We start from the raw sequence: 23,456 nt of genomic DNA on the forward strand, positions 1-23,456 counted from the left end.
TGTCTGTCAATTTTGTTTGATGAAATATGTCTAGATTTTAACAGGTGGTTGTTAGGGGGATAGTTTGCAATGGTGTATGATAGAAAATTACAGATCGGGCAGTGAAAGGATACATTGTCGTAGCGATTATATTATATGCTTCATAGCGTAGCTCAATTAAGTTCAAAACAAAAATTTAATTTTCTTCTTCCTTTTTCACGTGTACTTTTATCCTCCTTAATTGTTTAAATTGTTTGATACAATCTTCCACTGCAGAACACAAATCTTCCTCGTTCCTCTCCAGAGTCATCTCCAGAGAGTAGAACAGACTTTCCAAATCGTAGCACAGCCACGATTCTGTCATCTTGACAATTTTTTGAAGTAACTCTTCTGTTTGAAAATCAGTCAATTTCTCACTGCTTGAGGTGGATAAATTGAGTGGAGAATTCCTTGTACGTTTCGATGGCGGGCCTTCTCCTGACGCACTGTTTTTTCTCTTAACGTTGATTTCTGAATAAAAAATCCGATTTTTGTTTTCTTCGTTAAAAATAATAGAAGGTGAGTAATAAGTTTAATAACAAGTTTTGTTACTTGACTTGGAATTGCTCATCACGTGGGCTGATCGTGCGGTGCAAACTCTGTTACGTGTCCTGAGTTTACTCTTTCGAGTTGGTGGCACCTCTTCTGTCGTTATGTTAATATTATTAATGTTACAAAAAGTACCTTTTTTAACTGAAAAAATTGAAAGGACAGTCACTCACGCGTTGGAGAATTTTCTGTGAAATCAATTCTACCCGCCACTTTTCGCTTTCTTCCTACATCCTTTATCTGTTTTGACATCGGAAGTTGATCGAGATCCGCTGGTTAGAAAACAAATTATTAGTTCAGTAATTAAGTTTTTAAAACAGTAACTGAAAATATAAAGAAATCTTTTTAGTACAGTGTTTTCATATAACGAAGCTGGGATAATAGAATGTTTTTAAATATTGATATTAGTAATATTAGGATAGCCTTTTAAAGGGAAATAGTATACCTTGTGAAGAGCGATTAGATTCGAGATCACACGCAGAGTGAACGAATAATTGTTTGAAAAATAATTCACGCTGTTTCTCACTGATGGGCATCACTTGAAACATTTCTCCTTGATATTCGTCGAACAAAGATGAAATCTAATAATTGAATAAAATTAAAACGAAATTAGAAACGTTATCTTCCATTGTTCATTTCTTATAATTTTCATTGATACGTGTAATTTAAATATGTTTAATAATTGGAATTTAGAAATAATACTTCTTAAAATATTGCTTTTCGTGACGCTGTAATTGAATTAAATTTTTTATTAATAATTATTCTGAAATTAATATTGTGTAGTTTGAAAAAATAAGTAACTTTATCAACAATTTCCCTTACATCTGTCGGTAAATCTTCTTGTGAGCAATTAGCCGTAGTCAAGATTAACATATGCACCGATCGATCTAAGCCTTGCATTAAAGATGTAAAAACGACACGAGCTGCTTCGTCTACTAAATCCCACCAGACTAATATGTCAGGAATGTAGAGCAATGATGGTAAACTCCGCCGAGCCATTTTCATTTTCTGTTATTTAATTAATTAAAATATTTACATATCTTAAATAGAAATATTAATATCACAAAGAAAATAATAATCACGTAAAATATAGGAATAGAATCTACAAGAACTTTGTAGAATTTTTTCTCAATTTTTTCTTATTTTCTATTACTTTTATTACTATACGTATTTTTTAAACATTTATTATTTTTTATAGTCATTTTTATAAGTATTTATTATTTTCATTATAATCAATTATTATTTTCTTATGAATTATCTATTTAATTAATATTGCACTTGGGCATTAATCATTGTTTCGTTTTAATAGTTACTTGAATAAGTGCTTCTTCTGCAGCCCTCCCTGTTTCTTCGAACAAAGTTGTAACATCCAACACATGACATGGTAAGTGTTCCAAGGTGTGAAGCAATGCTGGTCCCAAATGACGAGTGTGGGAGTCGTCGTCACCACACAGTAAAATCCTAGGACAGTTGTTTGACCTGGATGCGGCTCTACCAGAGCTGTAAGAAAGACCTTTTAAAGTTTTTTATACTACAAATGCCATTGTGACCTATCATTAACCCTACTTTTGTACTGGTCAAGAATTTAAAGTTCTATGGTAAGATTGATTTACTTTGATACAATTAGAAAAATGGTAATCAAACTGTAACAAAATTTGTATAACTCACAACAGTGAATTATAACAATATGCAATATGCGTAATAACAATATTCATGGTACAATGTAATAATATATCATTGAAATATGTTTCTTCAAGAATTTGTTAACCTTTAATGACCGAATTCTTATTTTCTCATGAAAATGAAATTGCAGTTAATATATAATTATAATTAACTGTATTCATACGATTCCTTCTTTTCGATGTTCGTATAATAAATATTTGACAACGAAAAATGTATAGAATTTATAACTGTTGCGAGGCTACTACTACTTAAATCAAGCGGTAATTTGATGCTCACATGACGTCACAAATCAACATTCCCGCCGGACAAAGAATCTCGAGCTGTGACAGAATGCGTGACAAATTGTCTTGAAGTAATGGCTGAATTTTAAACGACAAAGACTTCACTGGTGCGACTGAAACACGATGGGATGCTGGTAGGATGTTCTGTTGTGCCCTCAGAAAATCTTGTTTCTCGACCTATCACATTAACAATTGCAACAAATATTTCGTAAATGCTATTTCAAGATAATAACCTATATCAAGATAATTTAAAACGCGAAGGATCATAACCTATGCTAATTATTTACATCGTGGAGGAAATAATCCTACGAGATTGCAATTGCTTGGAAGCAATAAATTATATCAGGTAGAAATATTTCAAATGTTATTAAGGTTACACGATATTTCATTAAGTATATATTCAACGATAACATTCTCTATTTTATTATTCGATTAAGTGTCACAGCTTCTAAACAGCAACCACTTCTATCACTGGATTAAATATGTTGCCGCTGGCAAATAAACCAGCTGTTTCGTGGTACACGTAGCATAGTAATCGTATGCTAATTGAGTGTCCTGATTTACGTTTCTGAAAGGACTGACCCAACCTTTCTTAAACTTTCTTTCCTTGAAGTACCTTTTGCAAGAACAAGAACAGTTTTTCGTGTAAGATATTTTCATGAAACTGCAAATAAGCGTCAAATCTTACTTTCTAAACATATTAAACAATCAACTAGTGAATCGATAATGTCGCAAAAATTAAACAAACTTTTTATCGATAGTTTTGTTAAATTTTTTTTAAATTTAATTTTCTTTCTTATCCTAAATCTTTAATGAAAATTTGTTCTTATTACTTTAAGATGCCGCTCGTTAATCGTATATTTCGTTTTAGACGTATATATTTCTGGATAATTTCTTCTAACGCAGCACATCACCGCCTCGGCGCAAAGGGCTTGTAAATCGCTCCCGCAAAATCCGACTGTCTTCGACGCAAGGTATGCCAAAAATTTCTGTGGCGGTTTTTGCTTCCAACTTTTTATATGGACCTGTTATATAAATAACATTTTTATTTCAATATAATTTCCTCGAATATAAGAGGGATGAAAAAGCTTCATCTGAATAAAGAGTACCGAGAGTATTTCTTTTCTCGCGGAATAGCATGGCAATGGAAAGTATAATTCTCTGTCGAATCGGCCAGGTCTTCTTAAAGCTGGATCTATAGCATCGATTCTATTCGTTGCTCCAATTACTATGATCTCTGAATTGTTCTCTAAGCCGTCCATCAAGGCCAAGAGAGTGGAGACAATACTAGCGTGCACAAAGTCTTGGCGACTAGATCTCACTGGAGCCAGACCATCAACTTCGTCAAAAAAGATTATGCAAGGCTTCGATTGTTGAGCCTGAACGTGGTTACAAATCGAATTATTGAAATAAGAATTTTGAAAATATGTTTTTTAAAACGTGAATAATGGTTAAAATATAATTAGAAAGTCACGTGTTAATTAAGTAAAACATATCTTTACCATTTTCTGTTATCATCTCGTACATTTTTGGCATAAATGACGAAAGTACATTATACATATTCGTATAATTCTTATAGTATAAAGAATCGTAAGGGAATCACGAGACAATTAATTCGTTTTAATAGTTTCTATCTTAATACCGTAAAAAAAGGAATGAGGTATATTAACCAATGAAAAAATCTTTTGAAGCTTCTTCTCGCTTTCACCGACCCATTTGCTTAGACAGTCAGAACCCTTACGAGATATGAAGGTAACCTTCCGTTCGGTATTACTGCATTCTGCGGCTAAAGCGCTGGCTACCAGAGTTTTTCCTGTGCCTGCGAAACAGAAAATGTCAATCGGGATTCTCGTTTCCAACAAGGTCCCGTGTCATTACGAACCGTAGAAAGTTTTATTTTACCAGGAGGCCCGTAAAAGAGCAAACCCCTCGGTGGTTTTAGATTGAACTTGGCGTAAATGTCACCGTACATGAGCGGAAACAGAACAGTTTCCTTTACCACTCGGATGTGCTTCTCCAGTCCTCCGATGCAAGAGAAATCCTTCGCGCCGGACATCTTTCCCGATGAAACTGACGCCCAAGCTTTTATTTCGCATACCCGTCGAACGTATTCTCATTTAGCTACCACAATTTTGTATAATTGCTCCTTGAATTTTTTTGGTCGGCGAAACCCGCTTCGGCTACTCGCATCGTTGATCGTACACATGCATCATGTGTTTCTGGCAATTTTACTGGAATTTTTATGGTGTCTGATAATTGATTCAAGTCGATTCACGATGTAATTTCATTATTTTAGACGTTTCATCGATACAATTCTTAGCGAAACATGCGAATCATGTTCTCGTTTGAAGCAATGTTCGTGTAGTTTGAAATAATGTATAATGAATAATTATCAAGGGTTTCTTGGATAGGATATAAATACTTTATTTTATACGAAGTCGAAGGTGGTAGGTTTTAAAGAGTATAGTTTTAATGCCATAAATTTTCGAATTTATACAATATAATATCTTATAATATACAACTTTCTTTTTTATTATTTTATATTTTCGTCAGTGTGAAGACATATATTAAACACTAAGTATTCAATCAAATTTTTGTCGAGTGTTACGTAAAGGAATATTATTATACGATATTATCTATTTTTTCAATATATGAAAATAATATAAATAATCGAAACACGTGAAAAAATATTTATTTCATATTTAATATTTCACAAAATAGATTTAGATTTTTAATACGTGTAAAGCCGAATTAAATTTATCGATGAACTTTATGGGAAGTGATTTTAGTAGAATTATATGACGAATTTTAATAGATGAATTTTAATAGTACGAATTTTGTAAGGAGTAATAAATCAAGACGAGTCGTTACATTACGAAACTTCAATTTATTATGCTACAATGAATGACAATAAAACGTATTACCTGTATGGTAAAATAAATAAGGCAGTGTATGCTCTTTTGCTTTGTTTCCTATATCTTCTACACATTTGCTTCATATGTTTGAAACTACTGTCTGACAAAGATCATATCCATGTCCAACAACAAGGAATTTATTGAATTCGTAGATCAATATGATCTTCGCAAATAGCAGCATTACAATCTTTATTATCTGAATACTTTAGCAAAGTAATTATAGTAGTTAGTTCAAACGGCAGTGGTTACGAGAACCTCTCGATTAATACAATGTACATATAATTTACACGATTTTTTCTTTTGCAATATTCTTGGTAATACAGAGATGACAGCACATCAAAAAATAGCACCAGAAATTATTCTTGGAATAATTACACGTTTCGGATATTTTTTTTATCATAAAGTGGAATGTAAAATATATCAGTGGAAACAGAAAAATCACAACGATACAATTAACATTAATTTTTTTTTCTCTTCGATTTATATTAACTGTATATGTGATTTTTCTGTATCATTTACTATTTATTCAGGTTTACATTTGAATCTTTTATTATTGAAATATTATACAAGTTCTTTGGCAAATATTAACGATATCTATTTGTATTGGGTATGCTTGAGTTAAGCAAAAATTTATTTCCTGGGTGCTATATTATTAAACTTAATGAAATTGTTATCAAAACAAACGCTGAAATTTTTGTTAAAAAATTCTTTAGACATTAATAGCAATATTACAGCTTGCTTTTAATATTTTAAATTCCTTGCATTTTAAACGTCGTGAGTGTTATAAATGATATTATATAGTGGTAACGATATTTCTGTTAACTTAATTTTTTTATCTACCATGCATATGAATACTTATTTAATTTTCATAATGTGGCACTAATTTGCACAATAATTGTTCTTATCATAAAGGGACAAGTACCTGAGTAAGAGAAAGTACAATATTTAAATTACCAATATCACAAAATTTTGCGTGAAATATTTTAATACAAAATTAAATCGTTAGAAGCATCAATTAAGTTTTAAATTGTGTAGAAACTTGAACTAAAATGTATTAATTTGCATCTTAATTCTTATAAAATCATTTTCATTTCATTTACTGTTATTAAAAAAAAGTTTACAAAGCTATCCACAAATACTTTTCAATTTTTCCATTTAAAACTTTTGTAAGTATTAATTACCTTACTATTAGTACACTTTAATTTTGTACAAAACGATATATGTGCATGGAACATTTTTGGTAATACTTAAAATTAAACATGGAAATAAATTTACATATAATATTAAATTAAATTTGATAAAATTATTCAAATTTGTTGAGAACGCTATAAGTAATTACCAATAGAAATAAAATGTATTTCCTTAGTGTGATATATTTTTATTATAAATTATTTTTACTGTAAATTAATAATTCTAATTCTAATGTCATTCTAAAACATCAAGCATATATCAAAACACTAAACATATAGATAATTATGTTCATAAAATTACATATATAAAATTATTTTATCTAAAAATTTGGTATTTACATTATACAAGATCATCTAATAGAATACCGAAAATTATTTTGCTAATTCAATTTAAATAAAAAGAATAACAGACGAAAGGAATAAATACTATGTAGTGAGCATTTCTAAAGTTCAGTCTTTTCATTCCTATATTCTAACAAATTTTAAGTAATTCACTTATAATTTCGTAAAATTTAATTACAATTTTCACTACAAATCAAGGATGAATTTACAATAATGTTTAATCTAGTTTCCATATTCGGAAATTTTGACTAATATGAAATAACAAATTGTAATGTTAACCACCAATTAATTAATAACATATCATATTTTTTAAACTGGTATTACTTCTTAATTACATAGCATTTTTTAAAGAATTTTGTGTTATTTACTACATGCTTGATTGTAAGAATTATTATTAAATCCTTACTATCTATTTTAAACTTAATATGTATCTTATTTATATATTTATCTAAATAATCGAAACTAAATAAAGAAATTCATTTGTTAACACATCGTTTTTTTTTATAAATGAATACTACTTATATGATCAATGTCAATAGGAAGAATATTATTACTTGCACTTCAGAAAGCATCAAAATCTTTTTTTTCATTTATAGTGTTTGGTAACTATCTTTTCACAGTTACAGTATAAATCACAACCAGTATATGAATCTAGAATGTAAGTTTTACATTAAATATTTTCTAATATTTATACAGATACAGTTTCCTTTGCATATGTTACGATTTTTACCGAGGTATTTCACATTTATAGTAATTTTCAATTATATTCCCTTTTATATCCACAATAGAATCAAAACCTATTTTTTAATTACTTTGCTTATGGCTTATAGCTTTGGTCAAAATGAACTGCCGAGCATGTACTATATTTCAATTATACATTATTCATCATACATAAAACTAATTTATCTAAATATAATATAGTTGTAATTGTATTAAATTAAATCATAATAATTAAAGCAACAGATTCCAATCTTGAATAATGCTATGACAACATCAATGACTTATAAATTTTATTAATGTATATAAATAGTTATACTGGACACGTGTAATCTTTATATACATTGATAAAAGATCATTATATCAAATATTATCTTAAATAATATACAAACTATATAATTTTAGTTTACTAAATTATTCATTATTTTTAATTATGTATACTTTTACTTCAAGTAAAAATGATAAATTGAAAGAAGGAAGCATAACAAATTTAATATCGAAACCTAGTAACCTTCTACAAATTATTCCTAAAATTAAATTATGTACATTGCCAAAAATATTTAATTATGCAACATATAACATTGCTCATAAAATTTGGAATGTATTTACATATTTTTCAGTTTATGAAATCTTTTTTTAAGTTTTCATCACTTGAATGATTAATTAGAACTAATACACAATGTTATTATCGACACTGATTAACAGAATTGTAACTTTTCATTAAATAGTAAAAAAAATTATATAAAATTACTTTATCAAATTTAAAAACTTAGATACTTTTATATTGAGTATTACTTTACTAAATGATCTTCCTTTAAAAATAGGGCACATGTGAGTTTATAGCTGCATGTTGGAACCTATATGTCAAGATATGTCTATGTTCAAAGTACTTTTATAAAAATTACCTAAAGAATTGTAAAAATCCAAAGTAATAACTGGCGCATATAATGAATCTATAATATATTTCATCAAGGTTTATTAGGATCCTACTATATGCATATAGAATAAAATAATTTGATTTAATATACTGCCAAGTACCAGATGTAAAAAACTATAGTTAAGTACATACTGTATTAAATTACCATCATCTTTGTATAACCAGTATTTGCAAATTTTTGTTATTATAAAGAAGTATACCTCTTTCAGGTATAAAGTACTATACATTAACACAAAAAATATTTCACAAGTACCCCATTAATATTTACTTGTACAAAAAACAGATTGTTCGTAATTTTCTAACTAATTTCTTGTATGTGACCTTTTTATGTCAATTTTTATACAAATATTGATAATTAACTGAAAATCATGCATGATTGTAGAAATATTTCAATTTGATATCAAAATTTGTTACTAAGGGATAAGCCACTAATAATTATAGTTAATGAAAGCCAATATGATTATAATAATTTATCATTTCATATTTAGATACTGAGATAAATAGTTAAAATTGTCTTCTCTCAGTTTCCAATATAACATTCACTTTTTTCTTGTAAGATTAGCACACAATTATGCTTCACCAAACCTTTGAAAATCTTTAAAAATGAATTTACCTTTCTTTTTTTTTATTAATCATCAGTAGTTCTAAGAATTGAAATGAAAAAAATATACTATTTTAAATTATTATGTGATTTAACACTAATTGATAATCTTTGTTTAGTGTAAATGTACAAAAATTTTGTTGTAATGATACTAAAGGTAGCATGTGACTTATAACATGTCGGTTTGATTTGCGACATGATGAACTTTCTCGTACGTTGTCTTGAACTCTTCAAATCTTTTCACTTCCTTGAGCAAGTCCTACACACATCATAAATTATAAGATACTTTATACTACATAAAAAGAAATTATACTCTCTACACCATATAGCTCAATTAACAAGTCATAAATGACAATAAGAACCAGTAAAAAGCAAAAAGCATAAAAAAATAATGTAAATAATGAAGTGATAATCCATGCACATTGAAAAATAAATTAGTAAATTTAACGGTATTTACCTTTGGCAGTGATTTTCTATCATAATTCTGAGCATATTTTCCTACACATCGACTGAGTTGCACGTAAATATCGCATAGTACTTCAACAGGAAAATCTTTCGTAATTTCAACGGTAGTTTGCCATGCACTTTCTAATTCATTTTTATCTACTACAAGTTTTTCATTTTCTTCAAATCTGGTTGGACTAGAATCACTCTCGATAGCAAACGATAATTCATCTATACTTTCTCGCCTAGACGATGAATTAGACACACTATTTTCCGCGTTTTTTTCTTCTTCTGTAAAACATATTTCCATACTCTCAATTTCATCAATCCGTTGCTCACTGACACTATTGCTTTGAAGTCCTTGTATATCTTTTGAACATTCATTTTGCGAATCATTCTCAGAATCAGAATTATCGAATAAAGGTACATGACCATTTAAAACACTGTTTGCCTCGGTCTCAAATTCTTGGAATTTTTCTAAATCTATACTTGTTGTTTCATTACTTAAACAAATTTTGTTTTCAGATACAGTTACATTTTCATCAAACGCGATTTTCTTTTTTTTGTGAACTTTCTTTACATAGCCCCTTGCCCACGCCGGTATTCTACGTTTTCTAGAATTATTATATCTTCTTCCATTTACGATCAGGGTGTGACTAGGACTCGCAGAGTCTTTTTTGTCTGTTCGTTCGGTTACGAACGTAGATTGTTCTGTTTTTGACTGATTTTTATTATCCACTTCGTTACTTACTGTACTTTTAATAATTCTACGATTTTTTGAAATCTCACGACATTTATCCTCAAAATCGGAATCCAATTCTGCTTTTATTAACGCATACGCATTATCACGAAGAGAGCACGCACGATGTCTTATTAATTTGTCAGCCGGATCTCTGAAAGAATGCAATACAATATACATACAATATGTATTAAGGTTTTAGAAATATATATCACTATCAAGAAGCGACATGAACTAATATGAGTGGCTTTCAATAATATAATTTTCTAAATATACATATTTACATATATATAATATATAATATATTATTATAGTATACATATAAGTAATAAAATATATATCAACAATTGAAAGCCACTTTAACTACGGAGCGGCAACAGCAACGGATAAACAGGAATATCTGAACTACCTCTTTAATATTCCAAGGGAAGGCCTATCACGTAAGCTGACATGAAAACACACAACATGAATGTCAGTATGAACTTCAGCTCCATTATTTATATTTATAGTTGTATGTACAATAATAACAGAAAAATATGTAGATAAGAAGTATAAATAATAGTATGTAAAATACGCGACTATTATTAAGTACCTTCGTTAAAGAATTCATGAAGAAAAAAGAATAATAAAAATTCAGTAAATGTTCGTGTTTATATTATCGTAATATTTAAATATCATAATGTTTACAATATAACATTTTATAAGGGATTTAATAAAACAATTGCTGTATATTGTACTCACTGACCTATCAGGATTATATTCCAAAGCATTTTTACAAATGAGATCGATATCATCTAGAAAATCTCGAGCACAAAGATAACAATGCATATCTATTTTTGTCATCATAGTTTCTAAATCCATTGGTTGTTTTATTATCATGTTATAATCCGGTACTTCTTCTGTGTCTACTGGTTTTGTAAACATGAAAAATCTGTAATGTAGATATTTGATATCAATTACTACTCTACAAACAAAAGTATCGTAATAAGGAAATATTTACTGCCTATTTCTCGCAAGTTTTGCACAAATTTCTCTTAAGAAAATTCTTAATTCTCTTAAAGAAACTTCTTCCTTCTCGAATATTACTTTCTTTTCTTCTTCCGTTAATTTCTTTGGTAAAGGATCTGGTGCTAAAGGAAGCTCTTCTAAAACTTCTACTTTATCATCTTTTATTTTTGGTGGTTTTAAACTTTGAACCATGAAAATAGGTCGGAAGAATTTCGATCTTTGTTCAGCTGTTGGTGTCTTCATAGAATAAACTTCGCTACGAAGTTCACTAAACAGACTTTGAAGTTGTACAGGAAGATCCTGATATGTTCTATCACTTGTGGCTAAAATCAAAATAGGCAATGAAGGATCCAGTGCTGCAATACGACATAAAAAAACCGCTTTTACGGTTTCAGGTACAAGTGGCCACCATTGATCAATCGACCGAATATAAATTATGGACGGTACGTTCCTGGCAGCTTCGTTAAATACCTACATTATTTAAAATCATATGAAATATTTTAAATTATTTAGTATGTGTTTCTTCTCTTTTATTTGCAACTAACCTGTACACAGGTTTCTTCCGGAGATCGTCCACTTTCTGCGAAAAGAGTACTAACATCTAATGTTTGAACTGGTAGATGTTCCATATGATACAATAGCGCTTGTGCTAAATGTGGCCCTTGACCTTCAGATAGATTTCCACCAGAAATTAATAGCCTTGGTCGATGTATCCCTTTGGCAATTTTCACTCTAAGATATTTAATAGTAATGTATTAAGTAAAAAAGTAAATATGTATTAAAATAAATATAGTTACAAAACTATTATTTAATTTTATTACTTTGCCATAGCAGGATTAACTCCTTGAGGAAATATTCCCTTTATTGAATTAAATAACTCTTCCAGTAGAGGTCCTAATAAAGGTTCCATAAAAGGTTGTAATTTTCTTCGAGCACAAGGTGATACTCTTTGTGATGATGGTACAAGAATAGAACTAGCTTGCAAAAAATCTCGTTTTTTTACCTATAAAAATATACATAATCTTATATTATATTTATTTGATACTTATGTATTCGCTAAATAATGATAACATACTTCAACTCGTTCAGGATCTAATAGTAATCTATTATTAGTCATATATATTTGAGGATAAGTTCTTCGTAATCCTTGTAAAACTGCTTCAGTACACAAAGCTCTCAAATCTGAACCACAATAACCCGTCGCTTTTTCAGCTAATACTTCTAACAATTGATCAGATGGACAATTTTTCCATTTACTAACGTGGATTTTTAATATTTCTAGTCTTTCTTTCATAGCAGGCAAGGGGAAAAATAATTCCCGATCAAAACGACCTGGTCTACGTAATGCTGGATCAATAGCATCTATCCTATTTGTTGCTCCAATAATTATTACCTATTATTAAATAAATGGACGAGAATCAATCATTAAGCATTTGAGAGTTTATGTAATTAAAAATTTTTGTAAAGATTTAAAAAATAAAGTATTTAACCTCTCCCCTATCACTGAGGCCATCCATAAGCGCCAAAAGGGTAGATACAATACTAGCATGAATTTGATCCTGTTTCGTACTTCGAACAGGTGCAAGGCCATCTATTTCATCAAAAAATATTATGGACGGTTTCATTTGTTGAGCCTGCTCAAACAACAATCGCAACTGACGCTCAGATTCTCCAACCCATTTAGATAGACAATCTGCTCCCTTTCTCATAAAGAACGACATTTTTCTACTGCCTTGACTACATTCATTTGCCAATGCTCTAGCTATTAATGTTTTACCAGTTCCTAAATAAATAAATATATATCAGTAATAATTGTGTTTCAATTAAAATGTTTTAGTTTAAATTTAATCGATATAATTATATAAATATACACACTATACCTGGTGGACCATGAAATAATACTCCTTTTGGTGGGATAATATGAAAACGTTCAAAAACATCTGGATACATCATAGGAAAAACAACCATTTCTTTAAGGCAGTGAATATGTGATTCTAAGCCACCAACATCATTGAATCTAATGTTAGTATCTAAAGTAATTGGATTTATATCTGCTTTACGATCAGGTGGTCCACCTTGAGGTATTGCTGATTGCCTATAATAAAATAATCAATAACATATATAATTGTATTTCTTAAAATCTCTTTTTACCTTGCTTTTTTACTTTTTTTCTTATCATAACGCTGAGGTTCTGAATCACTCGAATCACTAGAGCTTGTACTTTTACTTCTATGTTTACGCCTTCTCATGGAATTACTAAGAACACTTCTAAGTGCTTTTATAGATCGTCGAACTGGTTCAACATTAGCTTGAAATCTATCTACAGCTGGTTTTTTCTGACGTAAACTATACTTTCTAGGACCAGGGGAATCAGAAGATTCACTTAAATCACTATCTACTACTGTAAAAATAGTAAATTATAAATAATATAGTAAAACATCCGATTGCATAAATTAATAGTACATATATTAAAAATAAACATCGAACCTGTGAGCTTCTTACCCCTTGGTAATTGCCGTTGCGCTGTTCTTCTAGTTCGTTTAATACGAGTATACATGTCTTCATAGCCCTGTTAGTAACACAAGTATTTGTTATTATAGTATTACCTTTGAGTTACTTACACATTTTAACATTTTGTAAGTACACTAATTAAATTATACAAAAGTCTTTCTATCTTGTTTCTTTATACTTAAATATGAAGAAACTATATGAAAAATTAAAATATAACTGATCATATTGAAAAAAATTATTTACATCTTCATTTTCAGAGTTATCATTATTTTCTGCCTTTTCACTTTCTTGTGAGCTATCTTCATCAGCTTCTACTTTAGATTTCACATCTTTTTCACCTATACTTCCACCAAGTCTTGTAGCAGGTCCTTCCTTTAATCTACTTGGGCTATCAGACTTTCTTGTTCTGCGGACAAATTTTTAAATAACAAATTAATTACACTTTAACTTTATAAATTTTATAACAAGGATTTATTATAAGAATTAATTAATATTAACCTTCCATCCTTTTCTTCATTAGATTTACTCCTAGTTTCTACCTTATCTTTATGTTCCCTTTCTTGTCTATCTTTAAGGTCTCTAATATCTTTCTCCTGCTCTGCTTTTTCTCTAAGATCACGATCACCCCTTCCTCTAAGTTCTCTACTATTTTGTCTATCATGTTCTGTCCTTTCTCTAATATGTCTAGATGAATTTTTATTTGGAGGGTGATTTTCACGTGATCTAAGAGGCATACGCTCTCTGACATCACGTTTTCTTTCAGGAACTTCATCCACCATTTCTTTATCAGATGAAGAACCATGTTGTTGAAACATGGGGTATCCTTTCAATGTTTGTGTACCTAAAAAATATTATAAACACTCAAAACATTTTCTTATAGTAAACTTTTACTTAGTAACTATTGTAATATTATTTCAAATAAAAATATAACTAACATAAGTTAAATATAAGTTAAAATATAATTTTAAGATATGCATCACCTAAAATCCAACTAGTATTAAGATTATCATATGTTTGCATTCTATGACGTGTGCTACGACGCACACTTAAATTGTTCATAGATATATGAGAAGTAGAGTTTGAATGTGATCGTAAAGTACGCAAACTTTTAACCCTTCTGGCATTAGAGCCAAGGCTACGATTTCTAGGAGAAAAAATATCTTCTTCTGTATCCATTGAGTCCAATGCAGCATCATCATCTGACATTATCTATATTGTATTAATTATAAATATTTTATTTTTAACTTTCAAATTTCAATCATATTGTATAAAAAATTTTTACATAATATATAGTACAATATGAAACTCTTAAAAAAGAAAAGAAACATACATAACATTCACTTGCATATACATATATATTAAAGTTATATCTAAATTTCAAACAATAATTTTGTAAAAATTACTAAAGTAAAAAATATAATTTAGTAAGTGGGATAAAAGTATCAGATTCTACGAATTAATATATATAATAAAAGAAAAGAAAAAATACATATTTAACTTTGATATGAAAAAAATTTATTGAAAATTATGGTATGTTTTGACAGTTAACACGTGCTTTTTCTTATTTTTTATTACTTTTTTTTACGAAATGGAACACCGCCCACTTAAATATTTTTTCAGAAACTTAAAATACAGAAATGAATATATAATGCTCTTTATAAAAAGTGGTAAGAAAATTAATAATTAATCATGCAGAATATAAGAAAAATCAAAATTAGAATATGTACTGTCTACAATAATAATAAACAAAGCACCATGGAAACAATTAGTATTATTCTGAAATACACGAAGTTTAACCTCTACAAGTATTTAGAACTTGAGATTATTGAAACGTAAAACATTTAGTATTTTATTAAACAGTTTACCTTCATCTGGCCAGTTCTTGCTGCCAATTTGTACTTAAATTAAAAAGAAAACTGCTAATGTCCGTCATATGCCTCAGGTAAAGTAACACCACTTTCTTGATCAAGTGCACGTAGCGCATGCACACTGAGCATTCACAAAGGTCGTTTTACGATCGACTATCACTTGAAAGTATGTTACATTAGAAATATAAAAAATATAGACACATTACTACCAACAAGTTTGTTGTAGTAAAATTTTTTTTATTGAATTGATGATTATAAAATTTGTATTGCAAACTATCATTACATATGTGAAGTCACTGAAATTAGCTGTAAATGTATCTGTAAATCTAACCTAACCCGTTTGCCAATTGTGATCACCTTTAAGTATATGATGCAAGAATACAATATTAGCGCGCTCCTTCATAAAATGATATAACTACAGATGGTAAATATACCGTCGGATATATGGTGTTCTTTTAAGCAATTCTTAAAATATTGTACTTAATACATATGTTTGTTTACTATATAATATTTTCGGAATGCATGTATTGATATTTTTATAATATAAAACACTTATTTTATAAATTATGCAATAAAATTATTACAAAAATTTGAATACCTCAACAAAGTTATTTTTGTTATTTAAATTTATTTAGTTTAATAAAATAGCTATCTAAAAATATTTTGATTTTATTCATATTACATGCATTTTCATATTAAACAATTTTGCATTGCCAATCTCATTATCATCTTATCAGTTTCAATATTAATAATTTGATTTAAAATTAGTTAATTTGATTTAAAAATCATTACATATAATTGCATATACTTACATAATAAAATAACATTGATGATATATAAGTATTTTATTAATATTTACATAATAATATTCATATTTATTTTCTAGAAAAAATCATCTTGTAACTACTCAATAGCTTTTGAAATATTTATAACTAAGTTTTTATACTTCTCCAATTCTAAATTTATTTCCAACAGCCTTTAGGTGGAATCGTAGTCCAAAGATGACATTCAAGAATTCATATGCTGGAGGTGCAGGATTCGATTCTCGTCCATAAATTGATAGTTTTTTCAATGTCTTTTTTATTTTGTATTCATTTTTCGCCTATGGAAATATTGTAAATAAACAACTGTAAATAAAATTTCTTAATAAAAAATTTATTTTTTACGCTTTCTTATACTAGTATATATTTATTACAATAAAATAATTTAAATAAAAAGATTTATTAAAATAATAAGAATATTATGCAAGAAAAACACTTTTCTATAGCAATCTTATCTACTACAGAAAGAAAACGAAAATATAAATAATCATTAGATACAGGAAATACAAAACCTATCGCTCATGTAAGTATTAATTATTAAATTAAACATTGTATAAGAATGTTACCTATAATTCCAACTTTGCTATGCAGCTATAAATGTTTATAAATTAATTACAAAAACTTGGAAATTTATTAATTTTCTACTGGCGAATTGATTTATAAGGTGTATTAAGAGTACATAACCAGCAAAGGTATTTAATTCGAATACAAATTTTACCGCCTACGATCAGCGCCATGTATGATTTTGGATCATATTGTCGGAAAAGTAATAGGAACATAGAATAGGCAAGGAAGTCGTCAAAGAGCTCGTCACGTGACAGACAAGGACAGCGATCGGGTAGAAAAGGATAGAAGGGCTCCGACAGTGAAAAATTAATAAATTACTCAATTTCTGTAATTAATTTATGAACTTTTATAATTTCATTATAAGGTTGGAATTTCACGCAACATTCCTATATAATTTTCGTAAAGAATTTAACTCTACATTATTGGTTATTAATTATTGTTTGATGACGTCCATGATTTCGTAACAACGACCATCACAATCTTCCGTGAAAATATATAATACTACAAGAAACTAGAAGCAAAATGTGATCAAAAGTTATATGAGAAGATTCGCAAGAACATTATCTTTCTAATGAGTGCATAAAGTTTCATAAATTAATTGCGGAGAGGGTAGTAATTAATGAAAAACCAATGGCGTCTTGGACAGCAATTCAAACACTGCGTAGAATGATCATTAATTATTAATTAATTAGGGACAAATTTATATCGAAAAGTATATTGGAAAGTTCTTGAAGGATCTGCCTTTACGACGCAAATATAAAAGTTCATAAATTAATAACAGATATTGAGTAATTAGTGAATTTTCCACTGTCGATTTGATTTATTAAAATATATTAGGACATAACCAGAGTTAGTAAATTGACATCAGAGCCATCTATGATTCTAGACTCGAAGCTCGAGTTCCGCAACGAGAACATAAATGGCTCTGATGTCAGTTTACTAACTTTGGTTATGTCCTCCTAATATATTTTAATATATCTTAATAAATCAAATCATGAAGTTTTCTACATTCTTTAATAAATTCAGCTCAAACAGTGGTTTTAATTAGATAATCAGCATTCATTTCTTTATCTGACAGACATCAATTATGCAAAGGTACGCTTTTACAACTTAATTATAAAATTTCATAAATTAATCGCAGAAATTGAGCGATTTGTTGATTTTTCTCCAAATGAACAGGAAAATGCATAGGAAATGAGAAAAAATTGCAAACAAACGCCGGAAGCATTTTATGTCCATGCAGGTGTGCCTGCATCACGAAAAGAATGTAAGTTTTGTATCAACATAACCTTTAATTGTAATTAAATACTGTAAGTTATGAGCCATTGTTTTTCCACTTTTTATTAGTGATAGCAGAGTTTGGTAGAGAAAAGTCAATATTCTTCTATGATATTCTTCTATTCTCATATGATATGTCTATTGGATTCTAGGTCGGCTAACCATATAACATACAAACATACAAGATAGAAATCTTTGGTCAAATAAAGATTCAGTAGATGGAGATGGCTTAGGCAGACTAAAAGGAATGAAATTAATTTAGGTTATGGCCTGTTATAACAACTAAATATAAAGATTAAAGTGAGATTGAAAGGTATATTGTATTCCTGATCTAAATAAATATTAATAACAGTTGTCAAAGTTAATGATCATCGCTAATGTGTTAAGTTTCAGAATGCTGGACCTGAGGTATATAAAGAAAAGAGGGAGGTTCAAATGAAAGCAGTGAGAAGAGGAAATGCATATTATGTTGAATGTAGAAACAGGAAAGCGGCAGCATATATATCAACAGAGAAGGATGCGTGGCAAGGACATGCTAATATCGGAACAATGAAGAGATGGAGAATGAACACTTGGTAATAGTTATAAAAATTAAAGATAAATTGAGTACGGATTGAAAATGTTGCATTAAGGCATAAATGTGTAGAAATATCTATAGGAACTTGGAAATTATAAAAGCAGGAGGAATAATGGGACTGTGGCACAGGGAATTGATTGGGCTAAGAAAGCCAATATCAAAAGGAGGTAAAAGGTATGTCTACTTGCTGATGATTATTTGCCAAAAGAACCATTTGGTTGATTGATTTATAAATGACTAAAGATTTAATATGAAATATTATTGATGAAGGATTTTTTTTATTATAGGAGACTTACAAACATGAGTAATATTTATATGCAAGAGCCAGCCACTAAGGGTAAAGTAACAAGTATCGTTTAATAATATTTCAATGGATTGTATATCTGTTTTTAAAAATTTAACCGATATACAATATTTACTTCCTAAATTTCTATATTAATATATTAAATAATTTCTAATTTGAATTAGAATAATAAATAATAAATTTTAATAAGTTTGATTTTAAAATTATTTTACATTGATCAAAGTAATATATTTGTTATAACTAGGTTGTAATGAAAACAACTGTTGCTGATATTGAGTCAGAATTATGGGCAGAAAAAACTCCAAAAGCATGTAGAAATTTCGTACAATTATGTATGGAAGGTTATTAGGATGACACTATATTTCATAGAATTATCAAAGGATTCATAACACAAGGTGATGATTTCACAGGTACAGGAGAAAGTGGTAAAATATATGGAGAACCATTTAAAGTGAGACTATATTTAAAAATAAAATGAATTCCTTTTTATTTAAAAATAACTAATGGGTATATGTGTTTTAGAACGAATTTCATACAAGATTACGTTTCTGTCGACGAGATTTAATTGCTATGGCTAATGCTGCAAAAGATGACAGTGGTTCCACAGTTCTTCTTTACTCTTGGTTCTACATCAGAATTGTAGAGTAAACATACAATATTTGGTAAGGTTACTGGAGAAACTACATATAACATGCTTAAACTTGAAGGAGCACTTGTAGATGAGGTAAATTTAATGTTTACTGGAAAATATGTCAAGAATTGATATAAATATATTTCCTCTTTTTTGTAGAATGATAGACCACTTTATCCTCCAAGATTGATAAAAACTATGATATTGAACAATGCATTTTCTGATACTATACTAAAAATAATAATACAGGAAAGTGAAGAAGTAAAGGACAATTCAAAGGCAAAAACAGCAGCAGTATATTAAAAATCATATATGCTTGCAGAATTTAGCCTTGATAGTATTATTCTTTACAATGAAAAATTTTGTTACAAAGATTTCAATCTTTTATCATTTGGTGAAGCAGCAGAGGAAGATGAAGAAGAATCTGTGATCTGAAATAAAAAGTTTAGTGATCAGGGCAAATCAGCACGTGATTATTTAACTGATTCAAAATTAAGCTCATAACCAGCTGTTGTACTACCTGGGCTTGCAAATAAAAAAAGGAAGGAAGACTGTAGTAACGATTGGGAAAGTGACGACGAAGTAAAAACTCGAGAAGAATCATATGTTATAAACAAAGAGGAAGATAAGTTATAAACAAACGGAAGAAACTTCTATAACTCTTATTAATTTTATAATAATGTAATTAATTGTACTCTATATTATTTTTGATATGTATGTACTGTCGTTAATTACTATCAGTGTCCCCGAATGATCCTGATTATGTAACATATAAAAAGTGATAAGGATAGTTTAACACAGCGATGCGTGTAAGAGAATTCTTCAATTTGAAAATCTTGTAATTGGTATTATTAATTTTGCATAAATTATTAAATTTATTGGTAATCACTAATTGATATTGTTAATACCAAATTACCTGAGTCATAAATTTACAATAAAAGTAGAAAAAGTTAAGAAAATGTCGACTATTCTAGAGAAAAAGTAATTATTAAGAAAATCGGCAAAATTCGAAAATCCTCGGCCGATTTCGGAAACTGATGGTGGGGTCATACAGGGTCATATATAAAGGGCACCGCGCAACTGATGGCTCATTTGCCGGATGGATCTCGGAGGGGAGACTTCGGAGTCTGGACCAGGCACTCCCGGAGGATCATCAGGGGGCCCTGGCGACCTTCCCGAGGGTCAAAGGTGGACAACCTGGCTTTAGTGAGTCATTTTTAATACAGTTTTCTTTCCGGTTTTATTTTCTTGTTTCTATTTAAATATTTCGTCGTTGGTTTTTTATGTCTCATCGTTCCCCTTCCTAATCAGTTTTCTTCCAGGCCTATTCTACATATTTCTTTTGCAGGTTCATTATTTAAATTCGTTGGTTTGAACTCGAGTTCATTTGTCGTTTTGACTTTTTGGTAGTAACTTCTAAGATTTCAAAGCGGGGGTCGGAGGTGTGGATGGAGGTGGCATTAGAGTGGGGTGGTGGTAAGGTGGAAGTGGATAGTGGTCATCGACTAGATCTTCGGACTAACTGATGGCCATTGTCCACTCCACCTATACACCACCCCCACCTTTTCTTTCAGATATTTCAGAATCTACTTATTTTTATTTCCGAATTCTTTCATCGTTGGTTTGTTATCTTAAATTCTGTTTTATTTCATCGATGTGTTGTTTCTGTCTCATCGATGGATTGTTCCTTCCATTTGGTTAACCTTTACGGTTTCTATTCTTCTCGCTTTTATTTTGTTTCCCTTACTAATCCGTTTTCATGCAGGTTTATACATTTTCTTTTCAGGTTTTCAAGATTTTATTCAGAAGACATCGTTGGACGACGAGGGATGCGCGCGTTTAGATCTAAGTAGTTATAAGTAGTTATAAGATAGATTTCTAGATTAAGACCCATATGTGCGCGTTATCTGCACAAAGGTAAGCTACCTAACTTGGAGCGAATATATCCATTCTGTATTCCTTCTCGTTTATCAAATAGAACAAAATTGTTCTCGCGAAAATCGCGATCGTTCTTAAGTACCGCCTAGCCTACGCGACGTACTCTCGTGTACTCGGCAATTCCATGTTCCGTAAGTCATCCTCACGGCTCGTCTCCGACTCTCATTCCAGCCACTGTCAATCTCGTCATGCATCGTTTCTGGGGTAGTCGGCGGGCTGATGTTTCACCTGGTATCAATACGAGGGTCTGTCGGCCCTGGTCATCCTGGGTGCCAATCTGTGCACACGACTGGGGTATGGGCCTTGCAGTCAGACATTGCATATCGTACCTACGGTCAGTCCCCATGGGATGATTCCTTAATTGGTTTCTCCCCCATGTGGCAGGGGAACGGCGTGACCGGCTGCAAAGCCTCGCTAGGGACACTCGGGTTGATTCTAGGTGTTTCGTCGGTTCGTTCGGCTGCTTTGGAAAACGAGTAAGTCATGGCGAGGTTGACAGTGGCTAGAATTGGGCTAGGCCCGATCGGGAGGGTGCTGGACATGAAGTTGCCTTGTACACGAGAGTACTTCGCGTATGCTAGTCGGTCTTTTGAATAATCGCGAACTCGTTCGGGCGCGTCGCGATTTTCCACTTGCTCGCGTTTTTATATTTCATTCCCAATTTTTACGGGAACGTGGAAGTATCATAGTGTAGAAATAAAATATTTCAGTGTCGCGATAGTAATTTTAGTATACCGAATCGAAATCCCCTTTGTAAGACACGAAATGTAAGTAAGTGTCAGTAGATTCACTTTAACTTCTTTCGCTCCAAGTTAGATTAGGCTAACCTTGATACGGATAGCGCCAGCAGGCTGCGCTACTAGGGCGTATGTTGGGTCTCGATGCGTAGCCACCTCCACGTGGTGAGACCTGGTAATTGGTATCGTTTCCCAATGAACAATTTTTCGGAAACGATACCAAGCTGAGAGCTACGTTTCTAATTTAAGATATTTGCTATCTATTATAAATTTTCACAGTTCCTTGTGAACTTCATGATTTTCCTAAATTGTATAACAAAATTGTATTTTTTCTTGGTCGTAAACTTTTATATTTTAGCCTCATTGTACTTGGCACACGGATTTTGAATAGCTAAGGTATTGTTGATATTAGAGAAGCGAACAATGACTGCATGACACATGCGTGTAAGTATACACTTACCGTTCAATATTTTTTCGAGTTAATAGAATTAAAAATGGTCTTGACAATTTCTTACTATGGGTTCTTTTGCAGAAAAGTCTACAGAATACGATACCTACTATGCCTGCAGAGTTTCGTGTGAGATTAAGAACGTTTTGTCAAAATGCACGGATGGTGCGTATGGAATACCATCGTCGGCTTATTTTTAAAATTTCCATGATCAATTATAATTAATTGTAATTATTCGGAAACACATATAATTATACTTATGGACATTGATAGACTTCGGATACTCTCGTCTAACTTGTAAGGTAATAATGAATCTCCTAATCTTCTTACTTTTTATACAATACTTCGTTTT

The 23,456-nt window shown here is 30.2% G+C and overlaps 1 protein-coding gene across 1 annotated transcript; it reads right to left on the bottom strand.

The window, feature by feature from the left end:
• Positions 1 to 175: 175 nt before the first annotated feature.
• On the bottom strand, positions 176 to 15,141 carry LOC108552079 (ATPase family AAA domain-containing protein 2). The gene is made up of 26 exons (XM_017906478.1): positions 14,916 to 15,141; positions 14,434 to 14,776; positions 14,179 to 14,341; positions 13,927 to 13,993; positions 13,576 to 13,825; positions 13,305 to 13,519; positions 12,915 to 13,207; positions 12,500 to 12,817; positions 12,246 to 12,427; positions 11,970 to 12,156; positions 11,417 to 11,895; positions 11,162 to 11,347; positions 9,691 to 10,546; positions 9,410 to 9,492; positions 8,778 to 8,851; positions 4,434 to 4,613; positions 4,202 to 4,350; positions 3,641 to 3,910; positions 3,365 to 3,556; positions 2,527 to 2,708; positions 1,881 to 2,067; positions 1,486 to 1,575; positions 1,013 to 1,148; positions 741 to 839; positions 571 to 663; positions 176 to 489 (listed from the first exon to the last, which is right to left on the bottom strand). Exons 1-26 carry the CDS (start codon positions 15,139 to 15,141, stop codon positions 176 to 178), a joined length of 5,814 nt encoding a protein of 1,937 aa, XP_017761967.1.
• Positions 15,142 to 23,456: the final 8,315 nt, after the last annotated feature.

Source organism: Eufriesea mexicana, unplaced genomic scaffold (assembly GCF_001483705.2).
Source record: "Eufriesea mexicana isolate 0111107269 unplaced genomic scaffold, ASM148370v2 scaffold5473, whole genome shotgun sequence".
Taxonomy (NCBI): domain Eukaryota; kingdom Metazoa; phylum Arthropoda; class Insecta; order Hymenoptera; family Apidae; genus Eufriesea; species Eufriesea mexicana.

Bases quoted from the DNA above. Each gene is read 5' to 3' on its own strand.
- LOC108552079 (XM_017906478.1), bottom strand. From the start codon at position 15,141: ATGTCAGATGATGATGCTGCATTGGACTCAATGGATACAGAAGAAGAT. The intron at 12,157-12,245 runs GTAATAAAATTA...TAAATATCTTAG, and splicing joins GTTAATCCTGCTATGGCAAA to AGTGAAAATTGCCAAAGGGA. The intron at 840-1,012 runs GTATACTATTTC...TTTTCTAACCAG, and splicing joins ATCTAATCGCTCTTCACAAG to CGGATCTCGATCAACTTCCG.